Raw genomic sequence first — 14,362 nt, forward strand, 5'->3', positions numbered from 1 at the left:
AAATGAATTTTATTTTTGAATTACATTAAACATGAATTATATGCAATTAACTAAATGATATATTTTAAATTGTCACACTAATTAATGAAATTCAAAATTTATTTAAAACATTTTAAATTACGTGTTCTGAAAAAAGTGTTTGATTTAATCACTTATTAGCTTAAAAATATTTTTAAGTTATAAGTCAAATTAAAAATAATGAATTAGCTGTTTGATAAAATTATTTAAATAACTTTTTAAATACTAACCGAATTACAAAGTTAACACTCGTTATGCTAGCGTATGCAAAGCACACAAAATACTAGTAGTTGGTCATTTGATATTTTGACAAAAAAATTGGTCATTCGATATCATCTCTGCCAGTCGGGATTGGGGAAATTAGAGCCTCGCGTCGTCGACGTCGGCTACGAAAATGGCAGTGCCCAACAGCAGCAGCATCTTCATCGCAAAATCAGCGCCGTCTGCGGTCTTCCCATTGTCATCATGTGGAATGAGTGGCGGCAGTATTGACTTCAAGCCCAGACGGAGTAGGAGGATGGAAGCTGGGCGATCAAAGTTGCGCCTTGTATGTGCGGTTGGTCGCACCAATACTAGTGGTAATAGCAATAGTAGCAGCAGCAGCGATGGTAGTAGGAAGAAAGCGGTGCCAAATTCGAATTATGTGGTGCCCTTGGATAAATCCTTCTCTTCCGCATGCTCATCCTGCATCACTCGCCCCCTCTCAGAAATCCTGCGTGATCTCAACAAGAGGATTCCCGACAACATCATCAAACCATCTTCCCCCGCAACCACCTTCATCCCCTGGTATTATCTCCTGCAATCATTATATATTATTTTTATTAAATTATATATTTGAAATGCCAAATCTGTTACTGATTTTGATGATTTTCTTCTCTAGGTACCATGCCAACCGCATGCTTAGCTTCTATGCCCCTGGTTTGTTCTTCCTCTCTTCTTTTATTTTCTTATTTTTCAAATTTTTTCTCTATTTCTGATATTTGTGGTTGTACCTCCCATCTGTACCATCTCACAATCTCACTCTTAACCCCGTCGTTAACCTTTTTTTATATTTAAAAATCTTGTAAATCTTGCACGTTTTCTTGACATTATCATTTTCTAGTACGTTTTGATGCTAACTTTTTTTTTTTTTATTTTCAGAACTTGTTTGTATGCCTTGTTCTGCTAAATCAAATGATATTGCATCCAAATTATTGTCCCATCTACTTTGAGTTTCAGACCTAATTTCAAGCATTAAAGGATAGTTAACATCTGTTAGGTTTAACTTGAAAGTACTATGCAACTACCGTTAGCTAGTTTGTAACGGATTTGCAATTATGCTGAGCTCTGCAGAAATCCGTTTCACCTGGTAGTTCAATTAGATATAGACAATTAAGCTGTTAACATCCATTTTGGCAGGATGGTGTGGAGAGATACGCGATGTTATATTCTCTGAAAATGGTAGAGTCACTGTGGTATACCGTGTTACCATACGAGGATCAGATGGAGAGGTGTGGCTCTTGTACTGCAATATTGCTATTGATTATTTACCTTATTATTGCTTTACTGAATTTGAAATTCTTTGAATGGCATTAGATTAATTATTTTCTAAACTTACTTTGTTAATTAAATTTCTCGAAAACCTTTAACTTTTGCTGCTATTTCCATGGTTCTTGCTCTTTGAATCAACACCATGCTTAGGTTTTTCCATAATGAAAGCTGACCATTGTTCAGTTTTATTAACTGGACCAAATCGATAAAAATTCGTTTACTTTGGTTCTTGGTTTGGTTATTTTTCTTTCTAAAGAAAAAAAAAATTATCAGTTGTTGGTTTGATTATTTGAAAAAATTGTAACTGGAAAATTTCAAATTAACCAAATATTTATTGAATAATATTTAAAATGAATTTCTAGAGCACAAAAATACCTTTATATGAGCTGTTTACATACCTTTATGGTTAATTTTGTCTTTGAACAGATTATTATGCTTATAAATGTTTATTATCATGAAAGTTTAGATTATTTTTTGTAAGATAGATTTCCATCTTATTTGAATTAATATGAGCATGTGCTTTTTAGGGCCTTATTTGGTCTGTATTTTTGGATTGGTTGTCTTTGTTTTTGTTTTTCTTCCCATATTCTATATGGGTCCTAGGGACCTTTTGAAAAGGTCTAATATGAAAAATGGCTTATTTAAAAGCCACCAACAACTGAAGTTACTGTAGCCATATTTGGGTTTGACTGAGTCTGCAGTGATAATAGTTACTCCTAAATTTTGGTTCAGTTTAAACAAACCAACTGAATGTCAACCTCTATCCATGATTGATGCCTAAGTTTGTTTTATGCAATATGTACACAAGTACTTTCATCTGTCACCTTGACTTGATTGAGAAGAAAACTAATGATGAATCTATTGCATGGTTAGAAAGGACATCACTGAATTGAAAATCTAGTTTAATTAAAGTCATTTGTCCTATACCAAGAAGAGGGTGTTTTGCAAAGAAAAAATGTCCTTGGTGGTTAGCTACTGTATCAGACCCCATAATGTGGATTGCCTATTCATATAGACCTGAAAATTATCAATGGCTTTGGAGATGATATTCAGATTTCCCCTCCCAAGAATTTTGTCTTCCATATCTTGCACCTCAATGACTTTGACTTGATGCATCTTTTTTCTAGACTTCCATACCTGAGTTTGTAATAGACTGCATTTTCAATACATGCTGAGTGCCCATATAAATCTATAACTATCCCTGAGTTCCACACCTGAGTTCCACTTTCTCTCTCTGTAACTCTCCCTTTCTATAGCTCAAAACAGTGTTATTAAGGCGAAAGGCGACACTAAGGCGATAGAGTGCCCTATGGCCTTAGGCGAGAGGCGAGAGGCGAGGCGAGGGCCTTTTTGAAGCGAGGCGCCATATCCTTAATTGCCTAAATTATATATATGTGTGTGTGTGTAATTATAAAATAAAAATTCATACTTTTAAATAGATGATAAATAACAGTAAATTAATAATTCCTATGTAAAATAAATAACTAATTAACAAGATAAAAAGCAAAACTAATTAAATTAAAAAGAATATCAATTAAAAAGTAAACTAATTACAAATAAATTAACAATACTTATATTAATTAATTAATAAGAATAAAAAGTTAAATTATCAAATTAACAATAAAATAATAATTACTATGTAAAATAAATAACTAATGAGAATTAATGTCTAATTAACAAGATTAAAAGTAAAACTAATTAAACTAAAAAAATAAAAAGTAAAAGATAAATTAATTACCATTAAATTAACAATACCTATATTAAATAATCAACTAATCAATAAGTAAAATAATTAATTTAACAATATCCATGTTAAATAATCAACTAATTAACAAGTAAAATAATTAATTCAATAATATCCATAAAATTTAAATAATTAATAAAAATTAAAGGTAAAACAATTAAATTAATAGCAAATAATTAATTAATTAATAAAACCCAAACAACCAAAGTACCAAACCAAGAGAAGGAAAGGAAAAAAAAAAAGCAAAACTGCTGCAAATCTATAATCGAAAGCGACAAGATAACAGGGCAAGCAGAGGAGGAAGAAGCCAACCGAGGAGGAGGAGGAGGAGAAGAAGAAGGAAAAGGAAAGAAGAAAAAGAAAAGCTGCTTTGCGTTCCAAAGAAAAGAGTGGGAGAGGAGGAAGAAGATAACAGAGTAGGAAGAAAATAAAGCAGAGAGGAGGAAGAAGAAGATGAGAGAGAAAGAGAGAGACATACAGGTGGATCGGACAGACGTAGCTCCTGGAGTTGATGCAGCTCTATTTTCTTTTTTGTTGGCAACAGGTAAATCTTTGGGGTTTTATATTTTTTATTTTAAAAAAAAAGGGGTTCTTCTGCGCTTGAAAGAGGCGACGCCTCTCGCCTGCCTCGTGCCTCGCCTCGCCAACCTGAGGCGTCGACTCTTCTGGTGCCAAGAGAGGCGACCCAGTCGAGGCGGCGGAGGGGAGCCTCGCCTCGCCTAGCGCCTCGCCTGGGCGCCTCTCACGCCTTTAATAACACTGGCTCAAAATCCCCAATACATACCAATCACATCATGACATTCTTTGGGAAATTCCTTCATCATTATTGATGCAAACTCCATATGATTTTGCCTTGAAACTCACAATCAATTTAGTATATTTTCAAGATTGCTCCAAAATAGGTTCAAACACTAAAGACTCACTTGACCCAACCCAACACTAACTTGTGGTTGAAAACCGAGCAAAATCAAGATGTCTTCTAATTATTAAACTTGACCCAGTATCAATAAGTGATAGAAAATAGAAAATAAAAAATAAATCAATAGGAAATTAAGGAATTATAACTCAATACCAACATTGTGGTAGAAAACTATAAATATTAAATTGAAACTTAACAAGTGGATTAGTCTTGGCAAGAGTGTAAATGTAGTTCATATAAGAAACATGAAGAGAATCCTCTCTCCTAAAACCACAATGGGTAAATAATAATAATCTCTGAAATCTAAACTTGCCTAAAAGAGGAAGAAAAATACATATTTATAATGGTGGCTGCCTAAGCAATATTAAACCCTAATAAATGTAAAAAAATTACAAAATAATCAAAGAAATTAGTCTTCTAGCAAATCTCACAAACATTGGTGTGCCTATGCTGAGTTTGCACACCTTCCAATGTGATTTGCTACCCAATTAATCTCCCAAACATATCTCATGGCCTTTTGTGCGCCTATTAGCTTATCCCATAGCCTAACATGCCCCATTCTTTTATCTCATGGGCAGTGGTGTGCTCTCCATGCGTCTCATGGGCAATGATGTGCCTAATGGTCTCCGTTGGTGCCTCAAATGTGTATCATGGCTAGCGGTGCGCCTAAGGAGAATCCCATGGCTGATGGTGCGCCCAAATGAAGCTCTTTAGTGTCTCATGATTGGTTGTGAGTCTCATGTTACGTTGTGGGATATTCTGTACCTTTTTTTAAATGGAATCATTTTGGGGCTTTATTAGCTCTAGAGAATGGAAAGTCTAACATTGAACTCCACTAATTTCATCCATGCATACTTGCACTAAAATGAATCATTTAATCTTCTTTTGCATGGCAAATTTGAGGATCTTCACTTGAATCACTCCTTGGAGAATTTCCTTGTAGTTTGGTGCTCCCATAATCGCTTTATCCCTCCTTTTTCAAAGAAATTCGTCCTCGAATTTTCTCTTCATCATAATAAAGAAGTGAATTACAAACCATTAAAATGACATCACAATCAATGATAGAATTATATCCACACCTAAAAACATCACATTTAAGCTCAAAAGTTTATCAAGCATATTTATTAATGGAATAAAACAAGATTTTTCTTTAAACACATGAATGGCATACTCTTTTTCTTTTTCCCACACAAATTCATTATGCTTCTCAACTTTCATATTCAAACTTGCAAATTTAGCACAAAAGTCTTTTACAAACTTCTATAACAATTATCCAATCCATAGACATTACTCATATTAGACACAAATTTTGGATTTGACCATTCTCTATCACTTATAGCATGTCTAACAAATATGTTCTTTTCTATGCAAGACACACAATTCTTCAACTAAGAGCTCAACTCTTCTTTTCTTGACATATTATTAACACACATCAAATAATTCAATTCTTCATCTACTTTTATGTTGTGTCTCAAATTCTCACAAAAATGCACAAGCAAGTCATTCATAGAACATTTAGGCACAAAAATTCTATTTTCTCTAATTAAGAATCCATCATTGTTATAAATCTCTTGGAATGTATTTTTCTCAAATTTAACAAACACACCAACAAAGTCATCATCATTTGCATAAAGATTTTTAATATACTCAAATCCCAATAATGTAGTTTCAAGAATATGGCTAAGAGTATTCCCTTTATTAGATGATACTTCAACAACCATGTTCTATTTTTCTTGGTTGTACTGAATGACATCTCCATATACTGCACAAGAGAAACAACACTAGACAAAGGAATGTCAAAGTTATAATTTTTCACATGATTATCATAAAGCATACTCTTCACTTCCTTCTCACTTCTTTCTTTTTGCCCCTCAATTTCTTTCTTTTCAAGCTCTCCTTCTTGTTTTTCTTCACTCTCCTCACTTCTTTCAATTTCAGCATTTTTCTTTTCACTCTCTCTCTTTGCTTTCCTTTTGTCCTGAACACTCTTCCTTTTCAAGTTCATCCAAATTCTTCTCTTTGATCCTTTTTCCCATCACATTCCACACATTTCTTTTTACACTTGTGTTCTGCCACTCTTTTATTTTTCTCTCCAATTGCTCTTTTACACCTCACTTCATTTTTATGCGTTTGCATAGGTATCATAGTTACCACTATATCACTTAGCACCTCATTCTTATATCTAAGATGGAAATCACTATCTCATTTTTCTCTTCTCCAACCTCATCCTTTACTTGCATATCCAATGCTTCCATAGTGACTAAGGCACTCTCCTCTTCATCATACTTTACTTCATCTAATGGAAACATAGAATCAGTATCTTCATCGCTCTCACTCTCTATGTTCTCATTATCCCTAACAATCATTGCTCTTCAAGGTGCAAAAATAAAAAAAATATTAAAAATTAAAAAACAAAATTATAAATTTTCCATCACACTTCAAGTAACATAAAACTACATAATAATAACCAACAAGCATTCAAGTAATAATAATTTTGCAATCCAAAAAAGGTAAAAATAAACTACTAAAAGGTAAAAATAAACTACTAAAAGTTAAAGACTTAAAGTTTAATAAACTAGTAAACTACTAAATGTTCAATCCACATCAATAGAAACATCAAAGTCTTTTTCATCTTCTTCATCAACTTTAATATCCTTCTCGTACTCATCTTCCAAATCAACATCTTCTTCTTTGTCTTCATGAAGTGAAGAAGTATGAGTAGACGATGCTTTTCTTTTTTGCTATGGTGTAGATCTTGGAACAGGTGTAAATGCAACATTTTTTCCTTTACTTGATCTAGCATCCTTTTCAGCTCCAATAGCTTCAGCAACCACATTTCATGTCAAATCATCATCTTCAAAAACAAGTTCATCTTTATCTATCTCTTCCTCTATTTGACCCATCAACCATTCATTACTATTATCTATGTCCTTCAATAAGATGGGGTCAATGCGGTCACGTGTATCATATCGACGCTTTAATAACTTATTGTATTTGACAAACACCAAATCATTCAAGTAATGTTGGGCTAAACTTTTTTTTTTATTTTTTACTTTGAATCTATAAAATATAACAATTTTAATAAGTATGGTTTTTAAAAGAACAAGTTAAAGGTATAATTCTAAAGGGAGATGTTTTGTCACTTACATGCTCAAAGATACTCCAATCACACTCACAATTAGATGCACTGCAAGTGAAGCTAAACACTTTTACAACAAAATTTCTCAAATTTGGAGTTGCAGCTCCATAAGTAAGCCACCATATAGCTAATGAGAAATAATGCATATTAATTATTATTAAAAAAAATTGCAAGATGAAATTACATGCTTTTGAGTAAAATTATGTTGCTTGGAGATACTTTTTTTCAATTCCTAATTGCCATATCCATCCCAAATATGCCTTCAGCATTTTGATAAAAAGGTAATTGTGCCATGATTTTGTCTTGCTTTTCTTTGTTTGGAATCAACCTTGCTACAACTTGGTATAAGCAATTGACAACCTCAATATCTTCATTAATATTCTCATTTAAATAAAAAAAAAAATCAAGATTCAAATAATATCTAGCTGCACGCAAAGGTTGGTGGAGTTGGCTTTTCCATCGTTTATCAATAATCTTAAATATTGCCTTGTATTTTTCTTTATTGTCACCAAATGACTTTGCAATTGCTTTTTTAGCCTTATCTATCACCTCATAAATATATCCCATTGCAAGCATTTTGTCACCATCAACTAGTCTAAGCACACGGGCTAATGGACCAAAAACTTTAAGATATAAATAATATTAGTCCAAAAAGTAGACATCATGACAATACTACACGCTTTCTTAGTAAACAATTCTTTTGCCTACTTACTTTTAGTCTATTCCTCTGAAGTAAACATCTTTCTCAAATTCATCTTGTGCTTATTTATGTGTTGAAGGGTGAGAAAAGCAGTTGCAAATCTTGTGACAGTTAGCCTAATTGGGTCTCTTTCACCAATGAAGTGCCGTAACATGTTCACCACACCTGGACAAATGTAAATGTATCCATTCAATATCACTACCCTATTAATTGTGTTATGAATGTTGGGAATTTCCCCAATATCTTCTAGCATTAAATCTATGCAATGGATAGCACGAGGAGTCCAATACAAATTAGAGCGCTTTGTTTCTAACAACTTCCCTAAAAGCAAAACAAATATGATAGCATTAATATTAAATATATTATTTACTTAAAATGAAATTAAACTATCTAATAATAATAAGAATAAAAACTCTTAATTACTTGCAAGCATATAATTGCTAGCATTATCTGTCACAACTTGAACTACATTAGCCTCTTCAACATACTTCACGAATCTATTAAGCAGCTCATACATCTTATCACCAGTCTTTGAGTACTCTGATGCATTAATAGATTCTATGAAAACAATTCCCTTTGGAGAATTCACCAATAAATTAATCAAAATTATTTGTTTCTTGTCAGTCCAATTATCTACCACTATGGAACAACCAAACTTTGCCCATTCTTTCTCATAGGACTTCAAATGAATTCTACACCCTAGCAACTTCTTCATTCAAAAAGGGAACCTGCTCCTCATGAAAACTAGGTGTTTTCATACCAATCCCAAATTGTCCAATAGACTCCACCATAACTTGAAAACTTGGATAATTGATGGCATTGAAAGGAATTTCCGCATCATATATCCACTGAATTATATTCTTACGTGCTTCTTTTTGCAATATCTTTTTACATGCCTCGTTAATAGTGTTTTACTTCATCTTTGAATTTTTTTCCTATCTGGTACCACCTTTTCAGCACTTTTGGCAAAATATAAATCCATTGGACCCTTTCTCCTTGGCTTCTTTTTCATATTTTGAACCTTACTACTTTCTTTTGAGCCTCTTACAATTACACCAACATCATCTTTATCTTCATCATCACCAAGCCTTTCAACATCCTCATAATCAGGCAATTTATCTAAGTTCTTTGCTATAGCCTTTTGCTGCATATACTAATGTAGCTCTTCGTGCATGTGTTGGACACTTCTTACACATTGTAGCATTTCGAAATCCCCCAAATAAATGCTACTTAGCTCGGTGTATCCTTCCTTTTGTAACTTTGCCATAAAAGTTACAAACAATATCATTTTTATTGTTTGGATTCAACAAATGGACAAACTTCCATGCGGGATCTTTGTTGCTATTGTCATTTTTAGTAGCAGTAGTAGACTCTTCGGATTCCATCTTTGCAAAAGAAAAAAAAAATAAAATAGAGACAAGGAAATTAGTAATTTATAATAACATAAACCCTATCACCTGATATCAGGTGGCAACAATATAACATATAAACCAATTTATACCATAATCCAATTATAATTTTAGAAATTAATAATTTATGATAACATAAACTCAATTGTTATATTTCTAATAATTTATAATAAACTTCACACTAATAGCAAAACCTAATAGCAATTAGCAACAAGAAAATAAACCCAATTTAATTCAATCATAAAATTGAAAGCTAATAACTAATAAGAAATTTAACCCATAAAGCTATTAAGAAATTTAGAGTAATGGAATTAGCATGTCAACATTCTTTCACGATTCACATTAAACAAAATCAGAAATTTAGACAATAATAACAAAAAAAAAAGCATATGGGTAGTAAGAGAGCATGGCAAGAAAAAAAAAGAGAGTGCAGCTGCTGGGCCTTGGATGAAACACACACACACACACACACACACACACACACAGAGAGAGAGAGAGAGAGAGAGAGAGAGGCATATGGGTAGGAGGAGAGCATGGTAGAAAAAAAAAAAAAAAGAAGTGCAGCTGCTGCTACTGGACCATGGACGAAACAGAGAGGAAGACAGAGCACTCAGTAGAAGAGAAGAAGAAGAAAAAAAAGCATATTTAGAACATACCTAGTTGGAGTTGCTGGAAATCACAGGTTTGAGCTATTCCTTTTCTTCTTCTTCTTCTACTTTTCTTTCTTTGGTGGCTAATTGCTAGTTGTTAGCTTTTAAAAAAAACCCTAACTTTTTTTTTCCTTGCATGTGGGCTCCATGGGGTGCGTCTTTCTGTGCCTCATGCCTCGGTGCTCCTCAGTGATGTGCCGCGCCTTTCCTTCCTTCGGGCAATGCCACATGCGCTTGAGGCGCTCCATTGATAATAGTGACCACTCTTTCCTTCTTCCATTAAACCTTCCCTCAACTTCCTATCTTACATGATGTTTGTTTTCAGAATTTCTTAAGGATAGAACCACAACACTCCTATGTGGTCTCCTATCATTAGATCTCGTCTTTTGCTCCAACTTCTTCACAAAATTACCAAGTATCTTGTCTGCTTGCTCAAATTCTTAATCTTCCTCACAATTTCTACGAGACATGTTTACACAATCTGTAATAAAAATATTAGAAAAATATACCTCATAGCACTCTCTCATGTTTTTACACTCGAGGATGTCACTCTCCTCGTGTTTCACACAAACACAGGCTTTTTCCTTTTTAGGTCTCACTTCTACCTCTCTTTACTTTCCTTTAGTCCTTGGAAGAACTAATCAACCCTCAATTAACAAGGTAACTAGTGCCAAACTCCAACAAGATACTCACAAACAAAACGAACAAAATGAAATAGCAAGAAAATGAAATGCGACTCTAGAAGCAAGAAATGAAAACTCCAAAATCAACTCACTCAACAATTTTCAATCCAAACACTTTACAACTTGGTGCTATATGTTCCAATACTTCTCACCAATACGCTCAAATCTAACATCCAAGATAAGATTTCAACAATTGCAATCTCTACAAAAAACAACCCAATAATACCAATGTCCAAATACAATGATAACCCAACAATTCCAAATCGAAAATTCCACAAATGCAATTTCCAACACTCTTTCAATTTTCTTTTCTTTCGATTTTTTTTTAACTTGGCTACTCATCAATGAAAAATGTAGCTCTTCAATTCTTTTCTTTTCTTTTCTTTTCTTTTTTTTTTTTAATCACAAATAACACAAACTAAGCTAAATAACAATTGTACTCTCAAACAATTAAAATAATAAACACTTGGTAGCACTTGAAGGAAAATCTCCCAAACAAGTGTTTTCTAAAACACTTTGTATACTTCAATCACCCAACAACAAAAAGAGTTCAACAAAATAAGCAGAAAGCATTAAGTACGAAAAAGAAACTTGATGGACGAAACTCAAACAAAATGGATTAAAGAAATTAAGACTCAGTTTGTGTAGATGAAAGCAAAGAAAATGCCAAACAAAGAAAAGCACAAAAGGAAAACTCAAGAGACACATATTCAACAAAGATCCAAATAATAAAGAAAACAAACAACTTAAAGGATAGACAAACCTGACTTTGGAGAGCCAAAGCACTAATACCAATTTGATGCAAACTCTAGATGACTTTGCTTGAAACCCACAATCAATTTAGTTTATTTCCAAGATTGTTCCAAAATAGGTTCAAATAGCAAAGACTCACTTGACCCAACACCAACTTGTGGTGGAAGACCAAGAAAATCAAGATGTCTTTTAATGACTGAACTTGGCTCAATATTAACAAGTGATAGAAAATTAAGAATAAATCAATAGGAAATCAAGAATTCATAACCCAATACCAATGTTGTGATATAAAACTATGAATATCAAATTAAAGCTTAACAAGTGAATTAGCCTTGCGAAGACTGAAATTTTGTTTATGCAAGAACCAAGAAAAGAATCCTTTCTCCCAAAACCACAACGGTAAATGATAATAATACTTGAAATCTAAATTTGCCTAAAAGAAGAAGAAAAACACACATCTATAATGGTGGTTGCCTAAAACCCTAATACCTAACATTAAACCCTAACAAAATGTAAAGAAATTACAAAATAACCAAAGAAATTTATCTTATAGCAAATGTCACAAGCATTGGTGCACCTATGTTGAATGTGATTTGCTGCTCAAATAAGCTCCCAAAAATGTCTCATGGCCTCTTGCGTGCTTATTAGCTCATCCCATGGCCTACCATGCACCATTCTTCCATCTCATGGGTAATTGTGCACCCTTCATGCATCCCATGGGCAATGGTGCGTCTCATGGTCTCCTTTGCTGCCTCAAATATGTCTCATGTCTAGTGGTGTGCCTAGGGAGAATTCTATGGCTGGTGGTGTGCCCAAATGAAGCTTTTAGTGTGTCTCATGGTTGGTGGTGAGTCTCTGATGGTCAGTTATGGGATATTCTATCCCCTTTCGTAAATGGAATTGTTTTGGGATTTTATTAGCTCTTGTGAATGAAAAGGCGAGTAGCTTGATTACCACCTCCAACCTTATGTGGCACGGAAATGGAAACACGAACATGAGAAAACACGGAATCGAACATGAGAAAACAATATTTTAAAAAATGTAAGAAACGGAAATGTGGGAAAATGCATAGATATAAACAATGTAGGGGTGTGTGTGTGTGTGTGTGTGTGTGTGTGTGTGTGTGTATAATTATATCTCAACTCAACTCAATTCAACTAAGCCTTTATCCCAAAAATTTGGGGTCGGCTATATGGATTCGCTTTCTCCACTCTGAACGATTTTGGGTTAAATCCTCAGAAATGTGTAATGCTTCTAGGTCATGTTGTACTATTCTCCTCCAAGTCAATTTAGGTCTACCCCTTTTTTTCTTTCTATCCTCTAACCTAATGTGCTCTACTTGTCTAACTGGAGCCTCCGTATGTCTACGCTTCACATGACCAAACCACCTCAATCTCCCTTCTCTTAACTTATCTTCAATTGGCACCACTCCTACCTTTTCTCTAGTACTCTCATTACGGACTTTATCTAGTCTAGTATGGCCACTCATCCACCTTAACATTCTCATCTCTGCAACTCTTATTTTAGATGCATACGACTCTTTCAGTGCCCAACACTCACTACTATATAATATAGCCGGTCGTATGGCTGTACGGTAAAATTTTCCTTTCAATTTATTGGGAATCTTACGATCACATAAAACTCTCGTGGCACGTCTCCACTTCAACCATCCGGCTTTAATCCTATGACTAATATCCTCCTCACATTCCCCATCTACTTGAAGGACTGAGCCTAGATATTTAAAGTGATTACTTTGGGGCAGTATCACTCCATTCAAACTAACTCCTTCCCTATCACCAGTTTGGCCTTCACTGAACTTGCAATGCATGTATTCTGTCTTCGTTCTACTTAACTTAAAACCCTTTTACTCTAGAGTACTTCTCCAAAGTTCTAGCTTTCTATTGACTCCTTCTCGTGTCTCATCTATCAGAACAATATCATCCGCAAACATCATGCACCAAGGAATACTCTATTGTATATGTTTTGTCAGTTCATCTAAAACTCCGCCTAAGTAGTTTGCGCTTAGCCGGTCCCAAGCCCGGATAAAGGAGGAGGGTTGCGGTAGGTGACAACCAACGTAAAAATTTCGTCACACCCTATGATATGGATTTAAATGATATATAATTATATCTATTATTATAAAAATGTTAAATATATAACTACAGATAAAAACATATATATATTCAAAAAAATAAAAAATAAAAACAATATAATTGAAGATTTTTAGAAAACAGAAGCTCAACTCATTTATAATCATTGCTCAACTTTATAGGGTTTCTAAAGGGTCAATTGAATGTATCCCAATGATACCAGTTAGATGTATACTGGAAACTACGTGTAGTACGAGGTCTTCTGTTTTCCAATTTATAAAACCAATGAATAGCAGTTCGATTTGGTGATGAGAAATGAAGATTCAAAGCCCAATATACAAAAACCAGAGCATGGGAAGCTTGAAGGGATGAGAGATCTAGTCATCTGCGTGTTGTCACCTGCGTCCGATGATCCAACCACCATCACCACCAGGTAAGTCGTCGTCCTCCTCCTCATCCTCTTCTTCTTCTTCTTCTTTTAGAGGTCTGATGCAGCTGGCCTTGCGATTATGCATTTTTAGGTTTTAACTTAATTTTTTTTTTATATAGATTCCAGATCGGAAAGGCGTTTCTAAACAAGCCCAAAACGCGTTTCCTGCTGTGTCTTGTTGTTTCCTTGTCGGAAATGTTTCCAACACGAGAAATGGCAAGAGTTGCTGTTTTATGCATCAGAGCTTACTCCTTGCAAAATTTACTTGAATTACTGCTTGCAGAATTAACTTGTAGT

At 34.0% G+C, this 14,362-nt stretch overlaps 1 protein-coding gene across 1 annotated transcript in view; it reads left to right on the forward strand.

The window, feature by feature from the left end:
• The first annotated feature begins 281 nt into the window (after positions 1 to 281).
• Positions 282 to 14,362, forward strand: part of LOC110633141 (DNA repair RAD52-like protein 2, chloroplastic) — a 33,271-nt gene continuing 19,190 nt past the window's right edge. The window contains exons 1-3 of the mRNA XM_021781641.2: positions 282 to 804; positions 899 to 936; positions 1,417 to 1,508. Coding sequence (XP_021637333.2) covers positions 413 to 804; positions 899 to 936; positions 1,417 to 1,508 — 522 coding nt within the window. The 5' untranslated portion in view covers positions 282 to 412. The remainder of the gene's footprint in view (positions 805 to 898; positions 937 to 1,416; positions 1,509 to 14,362) is intronic.

Source organism: Hevea brasiliensis, chromosome 3 (genome assembly GCF_030052815.1).
Source record: "Hevea brasiliensis isolate MT/VB/25A 57/8 chromosome 3, ASM3005281v1, whole genome shotgun sequence".
NCBI lineage: Eukaryota > Viridiplantae > Streptophyta > Magnoliopsida > Malpighiales > Euphorbiaceae > Hevea > Hevea brasiliensis.